This window comes from Archocentrus centrarchus, chromosome 4, assembly GCF_007364275.1.
Source record: "Archocentrus centrarchus isolate MPI-CPG fArcCen1 chromosome 4, fArcCen1, whole genome shotgun sequence".
NCBI classification, from domain to species: domain Eukaryota; kingdom Metazoa; phylum Chordata; class Actinopteri; order Cichliformes; family Cichlidae; genus Archocentrus; species Archocentrus centrarchus.
In genome coordinates, this window is record NC_044349.1 from 36,009,868 (window position 1) to 36,031,833 (window position 21,966).

Below are 21,966 nucleotides of genomic sequence, written 5' to 3' on the forward strand. Positions count from 1 at the left end.
TCAATGAAGGATCTTGTACTGGTGCAAGCAGAAAAAATAAAGGGAGTGCCACGTACAGAAATAGTCAGTGTCCGCCTGATCTCTGGTTGCAACATATACACTGTTGTAGTCAAGACCGCCTAACCCGAGACCGAGACAAGACCAAGACCAGCACCTGACGCTATATGACACAATAAAATGTGAAACATGATCAAAATCACTTCTCAAATTGATCTGAAAGATCCACATTCCCATAAAATCATCCTGATATTAAACACTCACAGCTCAAATAAATATAACCATCTTTATTTAATACTCCTGGGTGACTTCCATCATTTATCACAGAATGTAAAACAATTATTCATAGTTCATCACAATAGTCTTAACTGTTCTCTGCCTTTTATAAACAATACATAAAGTTATGTTGTTTTTAAACCAGCAACAATCTTTGTAAAAGTGTGCGCTATTTCAAAACCACATAGCTAAATGTGTAAAAATGGCAAAACAATCATCGACAGTAAAAACTAAAGCTACAGGTTTCTCTCTTACACAGATTAAAGCTGCCATATGTAACTTTTATTTTAAAAAAATCTGTTTTTTACATATTTGTTAAAACTGTCACTTTGTCAGGACAGTATGAGACCGATAATCTGTGAAAAAAAATCAAGCTCCTCCACCTCCTCCCTGAACCGCTTGGTATCGATTCAATGCCAAGTAAATACAGGCCAATACTGATACCGATACTTTTTAATAATTATGAAGAATTTTCATGAAGTTTAACTGGTTTGAGATTTTTTTCCTTTGGATCATTAGTTAGCTATTAATCAAGTAATTGGATAAGAAATAATTTTTCATTTTAACAGTTCATCAGCATATTTTAACTTCCGTACTGCAGATGCAGATGCAGATGAAAGATTGCTAGTGCTAATGGCAGCCCCTGCTACCAAACTGTGGTTATAGATCCGTTCTGGTGGCTACGGCTGACATAAAGAAAAATAACAGCTGACATTCTCTGCACAACACATTCAAACACGCACACTCACAGCACAGAGCAGTGGAGGCATGGAAAAACTTCTAAGCAATGATCCACTCGTGTTAAAGGGTCGTTTTTTTGACAAATGATGGAAATCAGTTGAAGTGACGGAGAACTACCGTGGATGAAATGCTCCGCTTACACGGAGACACCTGAGTTGTAGAATTAAAAGGAAACATCAAAGCAACAAATTAGTGTCAAGGATTTTTAATAATCAAATTGAGTTAATCCAAGAATCCTTGCAGTGCTAAAATTTGCTTTAAATTTTCAGTTTGTGTATCAAAATACATGAAGGCTGGTATTTACCTTTCATGCTGGGATTTTTTTTGTTGAATAGGAAGCCTGAAATTTTCCTTTGATCTTCATTTTCCCTCTTACTTCTTGCGTTCATCCCGGTTGTCATTTTAATTTCTGTAGCCCACAAAATCAAGCGTACACACCGCAGTGAGATCAAACGTGCACAATGTGAATGAAACTGCCCGTGCTCTGTGGTAGATTGCAAACTGCGGTATTTCCAATTATTGATGCTTCAATCTTAAAAATGATCAATCTGTCTTTATTAGTTGGCTATGTACCACAGGCCTTCAAGGTGGCTGTAATTAAACCTCTACTTAAAAAGCCATCACTGACCCAGCTGTCTTAGCTAATTATAGGCCAATCTCCAACCTTCCTTTTCTCTCAAAGATTCTTGAAAGAGTAGTTGTAAAACAGCTAACTGATCATCTGCAGAGGAACGGTTTATTTGAAGAGTTTCAGTCAGGTTTCAGAATTCATCTTCGAGGTAGGGGACATTGAAGGTTCACCTGGCGCCGGACCTTCATAGAAGACCTCAAAGCCCTCAACGTCTCTTGGGCTGAAGCTGAAACTCTCGCCATCTCATGATCGATGGAGGAACCTTGTCACCCAATACGCTCGTTAGCATGGCTGGAAAAGGAGAAGAAGATTAATACACACAACAAAATTAGTTTGTGCAACCACTAAAAGTTCAATGCTCACATCCATACTCACACATTTACACATAAATATATTAAAAGCACAAATAATTAGAAACATCAAGGCATCACATATTGCACATTGCATATTCCTGTGATGTGCTGTTGTGCTAGGTAGGGGGGGTAGGTGGGTTATTTGGTTTAGTTCTGTTATGGCCCTAGGCAGGGCTGGACTGGTAATCTGGTGTAACGGGTTATTTGCTTAGTGGGCCGATAGTCCTCAGAGGCTGATGCTGTTGGATTTTTTTTTTCTTCCCTTTTTTTTTCTAAGACACAACTTAAAGGGGAACTGAACCAATCAGGATATAGGACAGAAGCGGCTGCACCCTTTCTCTATATGGTCCCCTGTAACTCTTGCTAGTTTCAGTGTTGAGCGCGTATGTTAAAGGAGAGGCAGCATGGAGAAACTAGATGCTACAAAATGTGTTAAGATCACAGACATATTCGCTGCTGTAGCCTCCACATCCTCTGTAACAGCAACGCTCCAGCAACAGCAGGCTGTAGGTGAAGACGGCAACAGCAGACAGGGAGAGGAGCAGCCAGAGATGCAGGCTTTCGAAAGGGAAACCGAGGGACAGAGTGAGCAGGAAAGTGTAGTACGTAAGCAGGTAGTAACGTTAGCAATAATAGAGGGACTTTGAGGTGATGGAGGTAACGTTAGCTCTATTACATGAGAATGATGAGCAATGGCAATTGATTAGTATCAATATTTATTGGTATTTGCATACTTCTCAAAATCTGGCAGCCACGGCACCTTAATCTGATAAAATAGCAAACGGTCAAGGCTGAGAAGTGTTGGATGAGCAGCAAGTGTCCATTTTAGGCTCCAGCACAGCATTTTAGATATTTAGGTAAAGGTGTGTTGAAAGGCTGCACAGTAGTTTGAATTTGTAGCCTCTATGCTGTGGTTAAACTTTTTAAAAAGTACTAAAATTGAAATTACAGATTTTAAAACTGCTAAATGATACGTAAAAGCATTACTAAAGTAAGTGTAAAAAAAGTATAAAAGTATTATTAGCAAAAGGTATGCCCACATTGAGTTAAGACAGTGTCAACCGCTTTTAAGACATAGTTGCTGGCCGGTCTAATCCAAAAATGCCAGGGCTGATTTTTTGTCCCAGTCCAGCCCTGACCCTGGGGATAAAACTGTTCTGCAGTCTGGAAGTGTGGGCAAGGATGGCCCGGAAGCACCTACCAGAAGGAAACAGGGTTAAGAGATGATTAGTAGGATGAGTCTTGTCCTGCAAAATGCCATGTACATGGTGGACGCAACGAGCCCTAAAGATGTCCTACAGGGCAGACAGCAGAAGTCCAATAATTCTCTCAGCAGACCTGATGACCTGGCTGAAAGATTTCTTGTACTTTTTTGTACAGTTGAGATACCACGCAGCGATAGAGTATGTGATGATACTTTCAATGCAGCAGTGGTAGAAGAACTTTAGCAGCTCGGGAGGCAGGTTGTTTCTCTTCAGTGTTAGTAGAAAGTAGAGCCATTGCTGTGCTTTCTTGACTAGGGTGATGGTATTCCTCTCTGATTTCAGGTCCTCTGAGAGCCTAATCCCCAGGAACTTATAGCAGGAGACATCTCCATTTCCTCACCATTGAAGATGAGAGGTTGAGGGTTTGCCTTTTGTCATCTGGAGTCCACAATTATTTCTTTGGTTTTCCTGACTTTCAGGTGTAGGTAGTTTTCAGTACACCATCCTGTCAATCTTTCAACCTCATCCCTGTAGGCGTTTTCATTGTTGTTGGTGATTTGTTCTATCACTGTTGTGTTATGTGCAAATTTTATTATTGTATTTGAATGGTGGGAGGAGGAGCAATTATATGTGTAGATGTTATAGGGACTCAATACACAGCCTTGTGGGGCACCAGTACTGAGGGACAAGTGGAGATTGGTGATGACCCAGTCTCACAGACTGTGGGCGATAAAAACAGAAAATCCTTGATCCACACACACAGGCTGAGGCCCAGATCGAGTAGTTTGGTGATCAGCCAGTTAGGGACGATGGTATTAAATGTAGAGCTGTAATGAATAAACAGTAGCCTCACATATGTGTCCTTTTTATGCAGGTGTGTCAGTGTTGTGTGGAGGGCTGTGATGATAGCATCCACAGACTGGTTGTCCCTGTAAGCATACTGGTGCTGGTCCAGGCAGCGAGGGAGAGCAGCCTTAACACGCTTTACCACCAGCCTCTCAAAGCACTCCTATGTAGAGACAGTGCCACTGTCTATAATCATTTAAAGTGCTGATGTTGTTTTGTTTGGGCACTGGAATGATGGCTGTTGTTTTTAGACAGGTTGGTACAGTCCCCTTGGCTAGAGACATATTAAAAATATCTGTGAAGACATCTGCCAGCTGGAATGTGCATTCTTTGAGCACTCTCTCTGGGATGGCGTCATTCACAGACCTGAGGATGTATCTCACTTCTTCCTTTGTTACCAAGGGTGTGTTGTCTGTACTAGCAGGGGAAAGCTCCATTGTCTAGCCCTGATGTCTCAAAGCGGGTATAGAAATGGTTAAGCTCTGCCACTAAGGAGGCGTTGGTGTTTGTGGGTGCATCACGACTTCCCCTATAGTTGATGATCTGTTGTACGCCTCGCCACACTTGTGTTGGGTCCCTGTTGGTGAAGTGGGCCTCAATCTTCTCCTTATACATGGTTTTGGCCTGTTTGATGCCCTTCTTCAAGTTGTGCCTGACTCTGCTGTACTGTACTCTGGCTCCTCACTTGAAGGCAGAATTGCACTCCTTCAGAAGCGCCTGGACCTTCCCAGTCATCCAGGATTTTGGGATTTGGGGGCCTGGGACCCCAGACCCCACACTGCAAGCCCCACAGAGAAGACCAGCCACCCAGTCACGGGCCAGCACACGACACCCCAACTTCTCCAGGCCCACACCCCAAGACCACAAGGCAGCATCCACCCAAGCCCCTCCACCACCAACAACCAGGACAAGCACACAGATATTGCAAGTAAGTAACCACAGGACTCCAGCCCCAGGAAGCCACTGGACTCACACCGGCCCCCGGAGTCTTCCCCTGGCCATCCAGAAAGTACCCTGGGAGCAGATCCCACAGCCAACCACCCACACTAAGTAGTTCATCCACATCTTGACTAAAAAACAAGGTCCAGATTGTCTGCTCAAAGCAGTCCTGTAGCTGTAGGGATGCATCTTCAGGCCACTTCCTGACAGTTTTAATTATGGGTTCCTGTTTTTTAAAAATGGGGTGACATGCAAGAATCAGGGATAAAGACAGGTGATCAGACTGGCCTAGATGTGTGAGAGTTGAGGTCTGTATCCCTTTTTGATATTACAGTAGACACAGTCCAGAGTATTGTTTCCCCTAGTTGTGCAGTTTACATGTTGGCCAGAGCTAGGCAGCACAGTCTTGAGATTGACATGGTCAACATCACCAGCCACAATAAAAACACCCTCTGGATAAGAGTCCTGCTATTTGTTTATAGCTGTCAGTAGGTGGCTGAGAGCTGTTTTAGCATTAGTGGTTGGTGGTATGCAGACTGCTGTTACCACGGTAACAGATAATTCGCGTGGTAGATATAATGGTCTACATTTAACTGCTAACAGCTGGCGTTTGCACACCAGCTCTTGTTAACATATACACACATTCCGCCTCCTCGGCTCTTACCGGAGTCCTCGGTTCTGTCGCTGCTATGGAGTGACCGACCTGCTAATTCCACTGCTGCATCTGGGATTACAGAGTGTAGCCAGCTTTCCATGATGACAATGATGGAGCTGTCTCATATAGTTGACCAGGTTGATATTTACAGGTTTAGCTCATCCATCTTGTTCCTTAGGGACCTGGCTTTTGCCACATAGAGACTGGGCAGTGGAGGTCTATTCGGAGCCCTCTTAGCCTAGCCAGAATGCCTGACCTGCAGGCCTGCTTCTATTTACGTTCTCTTCGCCATCTTGGAGATTACTTCTTGGTGTAGCCATTGAAGAAATTTAAAAAAATATGAGTTGCTGCTTAAGCCTTTTAGGTTTCTGCATGTTCGTTTATCGAACAGGGATGAGACAAAACAATGGAATAAGGAGTCCAATTATTAAATTTAATTAGCCATTTGTCACAGTTTACAGATTAATCTGGGTCAGAACCGCATGCCATGCCAGTGTGTTACTGGATATGACATGAAGAACTCACACACTCTTTTTCAGCATACAGTTTTATATAGTCAAAGCTTATCAATCTTGGTTACATCATTATACAAAGCAAAATGTGGAAAACAGAGAACTTCAACAGCTGGGTGACCTCGAAGTGTTCATTTCTATCATTGTGTAGTCTCCATGAGTGGCTGACCGTTGCCCAGTGAGAACACCAAGTTCCCGATGACACCAAACATTATAAACTTCTGTATTTTTAATCAGTTATGTTTATCTTCCAGTCTAAGACAAATTTCTCAGGCAAATAAATGTACATATGGTAAGGGCAAACATATACCATGAGTATATTCCCTCACCATCCATGGAAACGCTGATGTCCTGGCAGTTCCTGGAGGAATCCCATGTGAGTGGTGGCACTTGTTATCAGAATATGACATTTTCTTCCTATGTGCAATAAATTCTCTCTGTTGTAGAAGATTTCCTGTGTACTCTGAGTCTAGCGACAAAACATACTATAAGCAGTAACCACAAGCAACATTGTTTTAGGGAGCACTGAGCCGCTGCGACTAGGTGTGCTGCCATGTTTAGAACTGTGTGTTTATGAGATTATAAAACTTGCAGAAGCAATATCCTGAAAGTGACGCTCAAATCCAGAGATGAAGTTGGATGAAATTCCACAGGACATTGGAATCCGACTTAGGCGATGTTTACTGTACATACTTTGAATATTCTTATTCACACTTTATTTATGATCATGTAAGTTTTATTTCTCTTTATGAAATTTGATGCTAGAGTTTATACAATCTTTTGGCCTTTTGTCTGACCTACTGGGACCTTTTCCAACCCTCTTGGCAGCCATCTGTTGGGTTTTATTTTTTTACTCAATGAATAAAATGACAAATGCTTAAAAGTAAACTGCAGGAAATTAATAAGTTGTGGCTGAAGCAAATAATAGATAATTAATTAATGCATTAGATAGCTAATAGAGAGATGGTGGACCAGTAGTTGCCAGACTAACTTCATGGCCTTTGGGAGATATGTGTATCTTATTTACGGCCTTCCCGGTCTCGGAGAAAAATATGTTTATCTTATCCTCGAAGGTTTTCCAAAAACATGTACATCTGTGTCTAAGGAGGATGTGTATAGATCACCGCACCCTGTTGCTAGGTAGAATAAAACTGCCATGTCATGATTAGGGACATGTGATGGCAGGAAGGCATGTGTTGCTTTTACAGACCTTTTATTGCTGATTGGAAGAAGCTTGTGCCATGAGGCCAGCATCAACCACTGGACGAACCAATCTGAGAAGGCCAAGTCTAAACCACGGCTCTCTCCATCTGTTTGAATTGATAGTGCTTATACTGTAGATAGTGGTAGTATAAAGTGTTATGTTTAGCCTAGGATCTTTGCTCTTCTTGGGAGGGGAGTCACAGCCAGCTGTTTGGATGGCCTGTCATTTCCTGAACTGAGAGTGCTTGTGTACATGTGATATCTTCTGGTTCATTTCTTTGACAGTTCAACTGCCCCCAGCTGCCAAAACTCAGATAAGGAGGGGTATACTCGATGTAAAAATTTCTTTAGTCAGGTAACATTGTGGCAGTACCATGGGGAAAACTGCCAAAGCCCTTGATTTATGTCCTGCAGTTACTCTGACTGCCCACTAGTCTGACTCTCTCACTCACAGCACAATCCCAGAATAGAGCACAGTAGAGCCCCCCCCCCCAAAGCATAATGCATTTCTCTTCCTCCAAACATGGTGGGTCCAGTTGATGCCAAAGAGCTCAATTTTGGTTTCATCTGACCACAGCACTTTCTCCCAAGCCTTTCTGAATGATTCAGATGTTCACTGGCAAACTTAAGAAGGGCCTGTATATGTGCCTTCTTGAGCAGGGGGACTTGTCGGGTCGTGGTTGCGGCTCTCTCCCGCTGCCCCTTTTACCAGGCAGAAGTGAGACCAATGAAAACAAATGCACCTTGAAGGTAATTCCACACTTTACAAAAACTCACTGGAGATGAGCAGGTTTCGTTTCCAAGATTTATTGAAGCACAAAGTTAAACAAAGTACAAGAAAGCAAAAAAGCCCTCCCAGGAGTGTGTGCCTTTGGAGCCGTTACAAAGGAGATTGGAAGAGCAAAAAGTGCGCTAAAAGAGCCAAACAGAGCCAAATAGAGCCAAAAAGAAAAGCTCTCTCCCAACTTTGCCTCTGCCTTTATCGCCCAAACTCGCACCTCCCCCTGCTGTTATCAGGAACAATGGGCATAGAAGGATGCTCCCAATCCACTATGAGTTTGATCCTCAAGCAATGGCTCCAACACTGTTATCTGGGCTGTTATAAACAAACAACTTTTGCCACGTGAAAATACCTCCCACCGGAGCACTTCTATCCATATTTTCACATTATAAGAAACACTTTTAGGGTGGTCTTATCTCAATACACAATACACCACAGACTCCAAGATTTCAGTTCATTACTGTGTAGTGTGTTAGCGATGGTGTTCTTGGTGTTCTTGGTGACTGTGGTCCCAGCTGCCTTTAGATCATTAACAAGCTCCTCCTGTGTAGCTTTGGGCTGAACCACCATGACCATTCTCACCCTATGAGGCAAGATCTTGCATGGAGCTCCAGACTGAGGGTGACTGAAGCTCATTTTATATTTCTTCCATTTCCCAATAATCACACCAGCAGTTGTCACCTTCTCACAAAGCTTTGACAGCTGGGTGGTGGAGAGGTTTGAATGGAAGAAACTGATTTTGTTGACAGGTGTACTTTATCCACATAATATGTTGAGATCAGGAGTGTCTGTAATGAGCATTCAGACAATCTGGGAGTCAGAATCCTGGCTGGGTTGTAGGGGATCTGTCACGGTTCAGGTGTGCAGGCCGTGTGGTGTGGAAAGGTGGTGAGGACCCAAAAGCAGAACGCAGGCAATGGTGTTAAAAGATGAACCAAAATGAGTCTTTATAATGGCAACAGAACAAAGGCAATGGCAAAATAAAATAAAGCAGCAAAACAAACAAAGGAAACCTATACTGGAAAATAACTAAGGACTCCTGTAGGTCTTTCCCAGCATGTCGCCAATTTGAACGCGTGTTTTCCCCTGTATCTTTCCCCCATTTCCTGTATCCCTCCACTACTGATAAAAGCCGCTGTGGCCAAAAAAAAAAAAACAACACAGTCCCAAAAACAAACCAAGATTGAAAACAAAAGGCGGCAGCACAAGGCTGGGAAAAACAGTCCAAAGGAAAATAAACAGAACAAGGCAAAACAGGAGCCAAAACAGTTCAGGAGGCCTGCCAGGAAAGCCACACAGGAGGCGGCACAGTTCAGAGGGTCGTCTCGGCCATGGGGCAAGACAAGAGGACAGAGACCAAAGATGGGAGCAAGGCACTGGATGGCCATTGGCACAGACAGAGGAGCCCAAGGCAATGATCAGGGTAACACCTGCAGAGGCAGAGGCAGAGGTGGTCTGGTGGGCGGCCGTGTGGCAGGCGGCGGAAACGGATGACCTCGGGCGGGTGGCCGTGTGGCAGGTGGCAGAGATTCTCCAGAGCCTTGGCTGGCCTAGACTCTCCAGAGCCCTGGCTGGTGGAAGACTGGGAACACTTGGAAGACTCGGGACACTCGGGCTCTGGCTCAGAGGGTCCTGAACCAGAGCCCGACTGTCCCGCTTGGCTTACAACATGGCGACTGCTGGTTGGAACCTAAGATCAGCTGATGGCTTAAAAGGCAGTCCATGGAAGCTACTCAAGGGGCAGCAGCAGAGCAGCAGCAGAGTGCATGACGTCCCGGCCTCAGCCTTCAGAACCTGTGTTTGTTTTCATGTGTAAATACTTTCCTTTTGATTTGTGAAGCAGAAGGGGTGAGCTGACATTTTCTTTTGTACTGCTGTCTCATGTTTTGATGCTAGGGAGTTAGGGGTAATGATTGTCTTTTGTTTGTTTTGTTTTGCAGGGTTTAGGCAGCACTTTTTTGGGAAATAAGATGTTTTGTTTGTTATTTTGGCCTTGGCTCATTCCGGAGCCCAAGCATCTGTTCATTTTCTAGTTTTTGGATTTCTGTTTATCGTCCTTTTACTCAACGCCTGGGCAAAAGGCCATAAATAAACTGACTTGCCTTTATATACAGAGTTTGTTTTGGTAGTTTTGGGGGCTCAGGCAGGGACACCCATCCATCTGTCCAACTCCCTAGGAACAGTGTGAAAGAACTAAGTGGTTTAGATTGCTTCATTGACCAGGAAGGCATTCTGAGAGTCAGAGGTCATCTGAAACATCCGATCTGCTGACTGCTGGATAGTTGGAGGCAAACATTGTATAACCAGTCTCATCTTCAAGTGTGTGTCATGTTGAAAGCTCAGAGGGCCATGCCAAGTGCAGTAGATGACAGATCTGCCACATGACAGGCTCAGCATGGATCCCCCTTTTACTCATGTGGGCTTAGATGTGTTTGGGCCATGGTCTGTTTCTGTACGTGGAACTAAAGGAGTTCATGCTCTTAGTAAGATTTGGGGTGTCCTTCTTATTCAATTCAATTCAATTTTATTTATATAGCGCCAAATCACAACAAACAGTCGCCTCAAGGCACTTTGTATTGTGGGTAAAGACCCTACAATAATACAGAGAAAACCCAACAGTCAAAACGACCCCCTATCGGCAGCATAGGGGGACAGTGGGAAGGAAAAACTCCCTTTTAACAGAAAGAAACCTCCAGCAGAACCAGGCTCAGGGAGGGGGGGGGTCATCTGCCGCGACCGGTTGGGCTGAGGGGAGAAAAAAGACATGCTGTCGAAGAGCGCCAGAGATTAATAACAATTAATGATTTAATGCAAAGTGGAGTATAAACAAAGTAAAGAAGGTGAATGAAAAGAAACAGTGCATTATGGGAACCCCCCCAGCAGCCTAGGCCTATAGCAGCATAACTAAGGGGTGGATTAGGGTCACCTGATCCAGCCCTAACTATAAGTTTAATCAAAAAGGAAAGTTTTAAGCCTAATCTTAAAAATAGAGAGGGTGTCTGTCTCCCGAATCCAAGCTGGAAGCTGGTTCCACAGAAGAGGGGCCTGAAAACTGAAGGCTCTGCCTCCCATTCTACTCTTAAGCTTTTTAGGACAGTGTTACTGGAGGCCAAAGTAATGCCATCCAGAGTAAGTATCTGGTTAGACACCATGTTTGGAAGACCCGATTTGCTGGAGCATGGAGTCCAGAATTCTGCATATGCTGCCGATCATCCTTTCCCAGATGCTTAAACACATAAGAAGGACAGCCTATCAATGAAGCCAGATGACACACATCAATTAGTTAAACTGCAGGAATGTCTTAAAGACATAAAGGCCTGGATGACCTCTAATTTCCTGCTTCTAAATTCAGATAAAACTGAAATTCTTGTTCTCGGCCCAACAAATCTTAGAAACATGGTGTCTAACCAGATACTTACTCTGGATGGCATTACTTTGGCCTCCAATAACACTGTGAGAAATCTTGGAGTCATTTTTGACCAGGATATGTCCTTCAATGCACATATTAAACAAATATGCAGGACCGCTTTTTTGCATTTGCGCAATATTTCTAAAATTAGAAACATCCTTTCTCAGAGTGATGCTGAAAAGCTAATTCATGCATTTATTACTTCTAGGGTGGACTATTGTAATTCATTATTATCAGGCTGTCCTAAAAGCTCCCTGAAAAGCCTTCAGCTGATCCAAAATGCTGCAGCTAGAGTACTGACAGGGACTAGAAAGAGAGCAGATTTCTCCCATATTGGCTTCTCTTCATTGGCTCCCTGTTAAATCTAGAATAGAATTTAAAATTCTTCTCCTCACCTACAAGGTCTTGAATAATCAGGCACCATCTTATCTCAAAGACCTCATAGTACCATATCACCCCAATAGAGCACTTCGCTCTCAGACTGCTGGCTTACTTGTGGTTCCTAGGATACTTAAGAGTAGAATGGGAGGCAGAGCCTTCAGCTTTCAGGCCCCTCTTCTGTGGAACCAGCTCCCAGCTTGGATTCGGGAGACAGACACCCTCTCTATTTTTAAGATTAGGCTTAAAACTTTCCTTTATGATAAAGCTTATAGTTAGGGCTGGATCAGGTGACCCTGAACCATCCCTTAGTTATGCTGCTATAGGCCTAGTCTGCTGGGGGGTTCCCATAATGCACTGTTTCTCATTCACCTTATTTACTTTGTTTATACTCCACTTTGCATTTAATCATTAATTGATATTAATCTCTGGCTCTCTTCCACAGCATGTCTTTCTCTCCCCTCAGCCCAACCGGTCGCGGCAGATGACTGCCCCTCCCTGAGCCTGGTTCTGCTGGAGGTTTCTTCCTGTTAAAAGGGAGATTTTCCTTTCCACTGTCACCAAGTGCTGCTCATAGGGGGTCGTTTTGACTGTTGGGTTTTCTCTGTATTATTGTAGGGTCTTTACCCACAATACAAAGTGCCTTGAGGCAACAGTTTGTTGTGATTTGGCGCTATATAAATAAAATTGAATTGAATTGAATTAACCCTCTTGATTCTTTCATACTCACCCCAGCTACTCCCTATCCAGCTCCAGAGGGAGACTTTAAAGATTCAGACCTGTACACGCAGCAGTGGCGAAGAGTCTCACCAACATTTTCTGGCACAAATGGCACAAACAGTACCTGTGTACTTTGCCGTCATACAAGAAATGGAAGTTCAGCCAACCTGACCTTCAAGTGGGTAGTGTGGTGTTTCTGAAAGATTCCCAGTCTAAGAGGAATCACTGGCCCTTAGGGATCATCACATATGTGAATCCCAGCAAAGATGGCAAAGTTCGGAAAGTGCAAGTAAGGATCAGCAAATAGCATGGACAGAAGCTGTTCATGCCTCCAAATGACTAGCATTGACTAGCAAACACGCAGATTTCAGATATGGACAGTGGAATCATCAGGACACCAGATATACAGTACTGTGCATAAAAACTAGGCCGTTTTTTTTCCGCCAACAATTAACCTGATTAGGGATTAATTGCTGAGTGGAGCCTAGCTAAGAAAAATACCGGGGCACAGGGACAATAAAGCAATAAATGCAATCCAGGCTCTGATCAAGAAGCACCAGGAGACAGGCTCCATGGAGGACTGCGATCGAACCGGGCGTCCACCGAAGCTAAATGCTTCCAACGACCAACATATCAAGTTAATGTCCCTCCGGGACAGAAAACTAACCAGCAATGCCGTTGCATGGATTCTGCACCAAACCCACGACCTGCAGGTACACCCGTCCACTGTGTGGAGGTCCCTGGCCAGAGGCAAGTTTCATGGGCAAGTGGCTGCCCGAAAGCCATTCCTCAGGCCATTGCACCAGACCAAGAGGCATCAGTTCACGAAGAGGCACAGCAAATGGTGGTCAGACCAGTGGTAACAGGTCATGTGGACGGATGAGTTCAAATTTTAGATTTTCGGCACACGGAGATGACAATTTGTGAGCAGGAGGGTCAGCAAGCGTTACCATGACCAATGCCTGCACCCGACTGTTAAGCATGGGGATGGGTTGATTCAGGTCTGGGGGTGCATCTCCGCACATGGCCCTGGGGACCTCGTGAAGATTGACGGGGTTTTGAATGTCGAGAAGTACCGTCAGATGCTGATTCACCATGCAATCCCATCCGGCAGGTGCCTGATCAGAGACAGATTTGTCCTGCTGCAGGACAATGAGCCAAAGCACACAGCAAACATGGTTCAAAGGTTTCTCTGGAGGAAAGAGAAACCTTTGAAGGCAGTCTGAAGCTGATGGCATGGCCCCTGCAGAGCCGGGACCTGAACATCATTGAATCGGTCTGGGATCACACCAAACGCAAGAAGGAGAAGAGGAGGCCGACATCACGAGATGAATTGTGGGCCACACTGCAAGACGCCTCTAGGACTCCTCCACGGGAGGGGGGAGCACTCTCCACACACCCTGCCCATGGAAGGGGCCTTCTACCTCGGCTAGCATCTCCACGGCATCCCCTAGGACTCCACCACGGAAGGGGGGGCACTCTCCACACACCCTACCTGGGCGAGGGGCACTCTGGCCTGGGTAATATTCACCACAGCCCTCCCCCAGCGCTCCTCAAATGAACAGGGGGACACTATCCACACAGTAACACAGGGAAGAGGTACTCTGGCCCCGTTACAATGTCCACAGCATCCCTTAGGAATCCTCCAGGAAAGTGGGGGGGGCATCCACACACACATCCACACACACTCACGTTCATACCCTAACCCTACAGCCAGTCCTGGGGCCCCAAACCCCACCCTGGAAACTTGACCTCCAGTAGGCCCCGGGAACCCACACTTAAGCCTCCCCATCACGGACTTAGGAAATCCAAAGCAACACAAACTTCGTGCCCCTGGTATCCCAATGAAGTTTGGCAGCCCTGGTATCCTGGGCAGCCTTCGTGCCCCTGGTATGCTAAGCTGCCTTTGTGCCCCTGGTATCCTGGTTAGGACTTAGCCTCTGACTGATATGCACCCCTTCGTGTCCCTGGTATCCCAGGCAGCCTTCGTGTCCCCGGTAAACTAGATGGGAGTTAGCAGCTGCACGCTCCCCATACCTGTGCCACCGGTACAACTTAGGACCTGAGGCACACAACGGCTAGGTCCCAAGGAGTGCTGGGGTCACAAGGACCGGGAACACCCAGCGACCAAGTCCCTGCAGGTTCTTTTTGCACATTCAGTGTGGGTGGGTGCTCAGTGTCTCATCTCAGTGCCTGGCTAGCTGGCTCGCTCCATGATGCCCATGGTACTCTGTACACAAATGAGCTGGAGGGTCTGTTCTTCAGGGAGGGTCCCTGAAGAACAGGCACTCATCTCCACTCCAAAGAGGGGGCTAGATGAGGGACCGTTCTTCAGGGACCCTCCCTGAAGGCACTCATCTCGAGGGAACAGGACAGCCACACATTGTATATGAGGATGGTGAGCCATGGCTGGGTAAAAAAATTCAGCATCCTGTCCTGGAACCACAGCAGGAATAGGTGCATTTTGACAGGGAAATGGGACCCGGGGAAGCACCGCGCTCACTCTCCCAGCCCTAGACCCACTTCCCTGACCTCCGCGGGAGGGGGCAGCACCTGCTACACACACCATATCCAAGCATGGTGACCCTTGGCCTGCTGTAATTTTCAGCATACCGCCCTGGAGCCCAGAGCTCCTCCAGGGCTGGGATGAGGGCATTTTTACTGGGAAATGGGACCCAGGGAAGCGGACTGCTCACTCTCCCGGCCCTAGACCCACTTCCCTGACTTCCATGAGAGGGAGAGGCATCTCCTCCACACATTCTCTCCGAGGGATGGTGAGCTGTGGCCGGGCAAAATCATTCAGCATACTGCCCTGGAGCTCCGAGCTCCTCCACAGTGGGGATGGGCGCATTTTGACCGGGAAATGGGACCCAGGGAAGTGGCTCACTCACTCTCCAGGCCCCAGCTCACTTCCCTGACCTCCGCGGGAGGGAGAGGCTCCTGCTCCACACATTGTATCCGAGGGATGGTGAGCCGTGGCCGGGCAAAATCATTCAGCATCCCGCCCTGGAGCCACGAGGTCCTCCACAGCGGGGATGGGCACATTTTGACCAGGAAATGGGACCCAGGAAAGCAGCCCGCTCACTCTCCTGGCTCCGGCCCACTTCCCTGACCTCTGCAGGAGGGACAGGGAGAGCCACACGGCCTACCTGGGGTAAGGTGCACCCTGGCCCTGCTACACCTCTCCACATCCCTCCCCTGGACATCCTCCACGGAAGGGGGGGGGGGGGGGGTGGACACTCTCCACTCACTTACTTCGGGGCAGACACTGCCTCACTCAGGATTCCCCAGCTGGAAGCTGCTGGAGTTAGAGGTCTGTCCCGGAGCAGACCTCTGCCTCCAGCAGGTCCCGTGAATATCAAATTGGATATAGCAGGTTGATTTACCAAATGCTAGTTTCCCTTATTTTATCATATTAAGTTATTATTTTATCATAGAATTAAGTTCTGGCTTAGTTATTTTCCTGATATCAATACATTCACTTGATGTTGTACACAATGTTCATATTTACATAACCGAGTCATTAATCATTTCAGTTCACTTCAGTTTTTGCCTTTTAACCTAAAACAGGCATATCCAAAGTCTGGCCGGTGGAACAATCAAGGCCTGAAGTCGGATTTTATATGTCCTGTGTGTTTTGTCTAAAAACGTGTTATTTTTAGATGATTCTGCATGCAGTTCTTCTTTTTAAGTCATGGAGGCAGCATTGTGTAACAGATGTCTGCCAATTGCCATAAAACTCCAAAAAGAGGAGGCTGGCCCAATGGATCATCCTGGTTTGCTATGAGACTAGACATGCTAACACATATAACCAGCTATCAGACAGTGACGCTGCTGAAAAGCGAAGCAGCTTAATGACTGCTTTTGGAATTTTGCCGCTATCCAAAATTATGTTGCTGTTTGACCCTGATGATGCTCCACCTCACCTGCAGCTGGAGCTCCCTGTGCTTCAGTGTGACCGGCACCAGCACCAAACATTTGCAAAGAAAATGTTCAGCTTGTTTGGCTCCACATATTTGTGTGCGCAGACTTTCTCTGTTCTGAACTTAAACAAGAACTGCTTGAGATCAAAAGTGACTCCCACCCAGTGACATTTTACACCTACCACTGCAGTGGAACCAGATCTGCCCTCTCTGCCCTTCACATTGGTGTCAGTAGCTTGCCCTCCTTGAAAAAAGTTTGCACACCCCTAGTTAGTCAAAGTTGGTTTAGGTCCTAAACTAAGTTGACTAATATGTTAGTGCTGTAAATGTAGCTGAGCTTTTCCTTCTTCCTTTTATTAGCATGTAGGCCTCTGTTCAGCAATGGTAGACAAAGATTTATGGAAAGTAAACCAAACTTAGCAACCAAAAATAGTACTGGTAAAATTAACTGTACAGCACTTAAAACATTCACATTCTGCAGACTGTTGACCAACAGCTTCATAAAGACACCAAGCAGCAGACCGTAGATATAAAAGGTATGAACCTCCCTCTGAAGCACAGCTGAGGTTCTCCACTGCAGGTTCCATCAACAGGTGCATCAGGCCCCCTGATGCACAGACTGGTAACTAAAGAAAGAAATCCTCCTTTAACTCACTGGCCACTATAGTCATTTACATTGCAGTGCAGTCTGGGTTGTGATGTCAGACAGTTGAAGTGGTCTTTGTGCCAGTATGTGGACCCTGCAGTGAAATCTGCCTGTTTTAATTCAATTCAGTTTTTATGTATATAGTGCCAAATCACAGCACACAGTTGTCTCAAGGTAGTTAAACTGTTTGCTGTTGAAGCTTTTCAGTGTAACTGAGGAAAACACAGCTGAGAAACAGGAACATGAAGCTGGAGACAGGAAGTCTGATGCAGTGAGCTCTGCTTCCTCTCATTGGCTGTAATTTTATGATCAAGCATCTTCCACTAACAGGACTTTCACAGATTAGCATCCACTAGCATCCACAACCATCCTCAACTTTTTTTAATCCAGGTCATGATCAAGTTTGCAGGCATAAACATGATACAAAGATTTATTCAAAGAAAAAAGAAACCTCAAAATCTGATGGACTGATCGAGCAGAGTCTCCTCTTCCTCCGTGACCAGGGTCACTGCCTGAGGATGTTTAGACTCCTTCTGGGTTTCAGCCTTTAGAACCAGCAGCATTTGTGACTCTCCAATGCAGAGAAGAGCTAAGAACAACCACAGCTTGTTTGAAAGTAATTTCATCGCTGAGTGTTTTCCTGCTTTCTGCTCTACTTATCAGCAAAGCTGTGAAGACTGACATCACTTTGATTTTACTAAAAATCTCATACAGCATTTATTTCTCCACAGACTAGTTAGTCAGAAATAAAGATATAAGATGGCTGTGAAGTGCAACTACTAGTTCAAAATGTGTTTTTAATATTTGAGATTTTTAAAACTGAAAATAATTCACATTTCTAACGGTGAGCTTTAGTCAGGCATTTATACCCCACAGGGTTCCTTTTGAGATTTAAACTGTGACAAACACTCATCTTTATGACAGATGATCAGAAATGTTCATTTCTCTGAGAAACATGTTTCTGTCTTTTATCAGTTTCAGAGTCTTTATCCAGGATTCAGTCCAGACTGATGCTGTCCATCATCATCATCATCATCATCATCATCAGGTGAGGAATCAGGAAACTGCAGACTCATACTGGTGTTTGTGCAGCAACTTTATTCAAAGTATGAAACTAATATACAGAGCAGCATCACATTAAATATGAAGGCCGGCTGTGAACATCTCAGTGAGTCTGAGCCGGTGATGAACAGATGAATGAGTGCTGAGTTTCTGCAGAGCAGCTCGTGGAGATCCAGCTTCTGGGGGTTTGAACCAGCACGCAGTCTGAGTCGACCTCAGGCTCACCGTGGCTCTGCGGCGCCAACCTCAGTCTGGAGAAAGACAGCGAGCGACCGTCAGCCCACGATGAGCGTCCCGGACCTCCGGACAAACCTGAGGAGCACAGAGAGGAGGCATCAGCCTGGAAGCACAGACTAACTCACACTGGGCCTCAGGCTACAACACTTCATCCAGCAGAGCTTCAAGTCAGAGGGAGCAGGTACGGCCTGCAGGCGTACAGGTTCACATTCACTGCAGAGGTTCACTGGATTTATGTGACCATGTTCAAACTGTAATTCCCTTAAATGTGATTACAAATCAACATGACCTGGAAGCACAGAAGCAGCAGAAAACTAGTTATCGGTTAACTAGTTATCAATATTTAGCAGAGAAACACCCACCAATCCAAAACGGTTTCTTCCCTGCAAACCTCCAGAGCCAGCTCACGTCTCTCCTGGAGTTCAAGCCGCTCAGGCTGCTGTTAAACCTGCCGCCATGAGGAGAGAGCAAAGGTCACCATCAGAACCACCATTACAGTTCAAAGCTGACACAGAGATCAAAAATCTCACTAAGATGAATGTTTGCTTTCTGCTCAGCTGTGCAGCAGAGGTGAGCGACCTCGCTCTGGCTTTTGATTGTTGCTTCATGATGTGCACGATTTTCAAACAATCGTTAAAAAAAAAAATCAAATAGTTAATGCAACGATTCATGTTTTAAACATCATATCTGTGATGATTTTAAGGACTCTTCTAACAGAACTTAAACGGGACCAGAGGAGAACCATGTTCCTTACAGCAGCGAGCAGGTTCTGTCGGCGCTGGTCCAGCTCGCCACAGACGAGCTGAGGATGTAACATCGTCTCCTGTAGTGAGTCCAGCCGTCAGGACATGAGCTGCTCACAGACTTCCCTGCCTGAGTGCACAGACAGCCAGAGGTCAAAGGTTATCCTGGAAGAAGAACTGAGACTCTGTCACAGTTTAATGTGACGCTTCCTAAAGCCCCACAAGGATAAACGAGGAATAAAAAGTCACACATGATCCTTTAATCCAGTGCTTCTCAAATAGGGGCGCGGGGCACTACCAGGTGGAGGGGGGGGGGGGGGGGGGGGGGGGGCACGTCTGACTCCGGGGAACATGCGTTTTTTTTTTTTGCCGCATTAGAATTAAGTGTAATTGCACATCCACTACAGTAGGTGGCAGTGGTGCTCTCATTGTCAGCGTGTGCAGTAAGTAATAGCTCTATGCTGTACCTTTTATTTTTACCTACTCACAGCGTAGAGCAGGCTCTGCTGTGACTATTTATAGTCGTGGCAGAGAGTTTTTCTTCTTCCTAGTGGGGGCGTAACAGAATAATTGAGAAGCACTGCTTTAATCAGAGGAAAAAGTCACCAAACTGAGTTCAGAGCTCCTAACTTAGCTAGCTTCAATCTTTCAGGCTCCTCCTCCAGCAGTGTGTGTGTGTGTGTGTGTACCTTGTGCTGGCGGAGCTCTGGTTGGTGTCTCTGAGCTTGATGATCCATCTGAGGAGAGTCTTCGATTCTGAGTTCCTGCAGGGGGGGCCCATGAGGTGACCAGCTCCACCCGACATCACCGGGCTGCAGCTCCTCCAGCCGGAGAGGAGTCAGACTGTGGAACTGGAGGAGGAGGAGGAGGAGACATTAGCACAGTGAGCTTCAGTCAGTCTCTGGATAAACTGACTGAGTCTTACCGTCCAAACCTTCTCCTGCTCCTCCTCAGGCCTCCGCTCTGCTGGCAGATGGACCTGAACATCAACACAAAGTCCAGAATTTACAGAAACACACGCACACACACACACACACACACACACACACACACACACACACACACACACACACACACACACACACACACACACACACACACAAACTGGATCTCAGATCAGCTCGTCTGCAGTGTGTAGAGTGGAGCCTGCAGGTATCTGTTCAGCTGAACCGACCTTTAAAGACCTCACAGAGCTCAGATTCAGGCAACAAGCTTCCTTCAAACTGCAGCAGCAGGTTTGAAATCTTTGCTTTCACTTTGTGTGTTTTCATTTAAACTGATAAAAATGTCATTTTTCCATCAGTCAGACCTCAGAATGATGAGTGACAGCATGTTTTTAGCCTTTTTTCTTAAATCTGTTTAGAAGCAGAAGCTGAAAAGTCGTCTTGGGCTCCAGACGTGATTTTCATGTCTTTATTTTTCCCTTTAACCCCTTCAGTAAGTGTGTGCATCACTGTCTAGAGTTATATTTTGTACTGTATTAGTCATTTTCTGACATCTCCTACGTAAAAAGATGATGTAGGCAGATGAATTTTTTTCCACTAAATTTCTGTACTGTGACCGATGGAGTGAAACATCAGCAGCTGATTTTAAGGCCTTGTGAGGAGCACCCACCTTCAGTGCTCCATGTCTGACCCTGCTCCCAGTGCTCCCAGTGCTCCCACTGCTGCTCCCCATGTGCTGCTGGATGTAGGGGTGGTTGCTGTGGCTGTCTGCATCTGGGTCTTGTGGCTCCACCTCTCTGTAGTCCAGATGGCGATTCGGGACGTCTCCTCGGGGGGGATGAGGCTGGTTTTCCCACAGCAGTTCAGCCTCTATGTCAGTGACCTCTGGGTGCAGATGATCAGGGAGGTGAGTAGGAAGAGGAGGAGGAGGAGGAAGGGGTCGCCGATCATCCTCCATCTTCAGGTCGTCTGGGTCACACCTTCCTGAGAGACAGAAACAACTCTCCGTAACCACAAAGAGCCACAAACAGTCGAGTTCCCGGCACCATCGAGGACAAATAAATGATTTGATTCTGTTCAGATCCTCGTTTCCTCCTTTAAACCTCGTCCTGATCTGAACACCAGGATCTGAAACTCAGCAGGAATAAAACTGATTTATCACCAGTGAGAGGGAGAAATACGATCTCTGAGAACATTTACAAAATAAAAGCTGTACTATTCTCAGAATAGTTTACCTTTACAAAATAAAAGTCTAAATCTGCTGCAGAGGAGAGGTGTGTGTGGATGGTTTATAGAGGAACATCTTTTATTATTGATATCATCTGATCAATCAGAGAAGAAAGTCGACAGAGCTGCTGGAAACTGACTTTTAAATCACAATTCTGCTCAAAGATCATTTTACTCAAAGTGAAATTCATTCAGAACCAGCAGCTTAGAAACTGCAGATTCAAACTTATTGATCTAATCGAGGGCGTCACCTCGGCGGGGGTCGATGATCTCCACGGTAGCCGAGCTGCTCGGTCCCAGGACGGCGTTTTGAGGGTTTTTCAGGGTGACCGTGAAGCTCTCGTGGTTTTCCTCCAGGCCGTCATCGATCAGGTAAACGTTCCAGGTTTTAACGTTCACACCTGAAACAGGATGAAAAATATTAGACCAGGACCAACCCGGCAGCACGCCATGTCACATGATGCAAAGAGTCAGCAGAGCCCCGAAATCTGTCAGACAAGTTAATCTCATTTTTAACTCATCTGCCAAACAGGCCAAA

General features: G+C 45.7%; 1 protein-coding gene across 3 annotated transcripts in view; it reads right to left on the minus strand.

The window, feature by feature from the left end:
* Window positions 1–18,293: 18,293 nt before the first annotated feature.
* frem1b (Fras1 related extracellular matrix 1b) overlaps window positions 18,294–21,966 on the minus strand; it is a 64,372-nt gene continuing 60,699 nt past the window's right edge. For 2 of the 3 annotated variants that reach the window (XM_030728261.1, XM_030728260.1), the window contains exons 30-36: window positions 21,680–21,829; window positions 20,872–21,185; window positions 20,183–20,236; window positions 19,947–20,108; window positions 19,269–19,387; window positions 18,877–18,962; window positions 18,294–18,589 (exon numbers count right to left, since the gene is read on the minus strand). In XM_030728261.1, the coding sequence (XP_030584121.1) occupies window positions 18,381–18,589; window positions 18,877–18,962; window positions 19,269–19,387; window positions 19,947–20,108; window positions 20,183–20,236; window positions 20,872–21,185; window positions 21,680–21,829 (1,094 nt within the window). In that variant the 3' untranslated portion in view covers window positions 18,294–18,380. Of the gene's footprint in view, window positions 18,590–18,876; window positions 18,963–19,268; window positions 19,388–19,946; window positions 20,109–20,182; window positions 20,237–20,871; window positions 21,186–21,679; window positions 21,830–21,966 lie in introns of those variants that run through there. The other variant, XM_030728262.1, reaches the window with a different exon arrangement.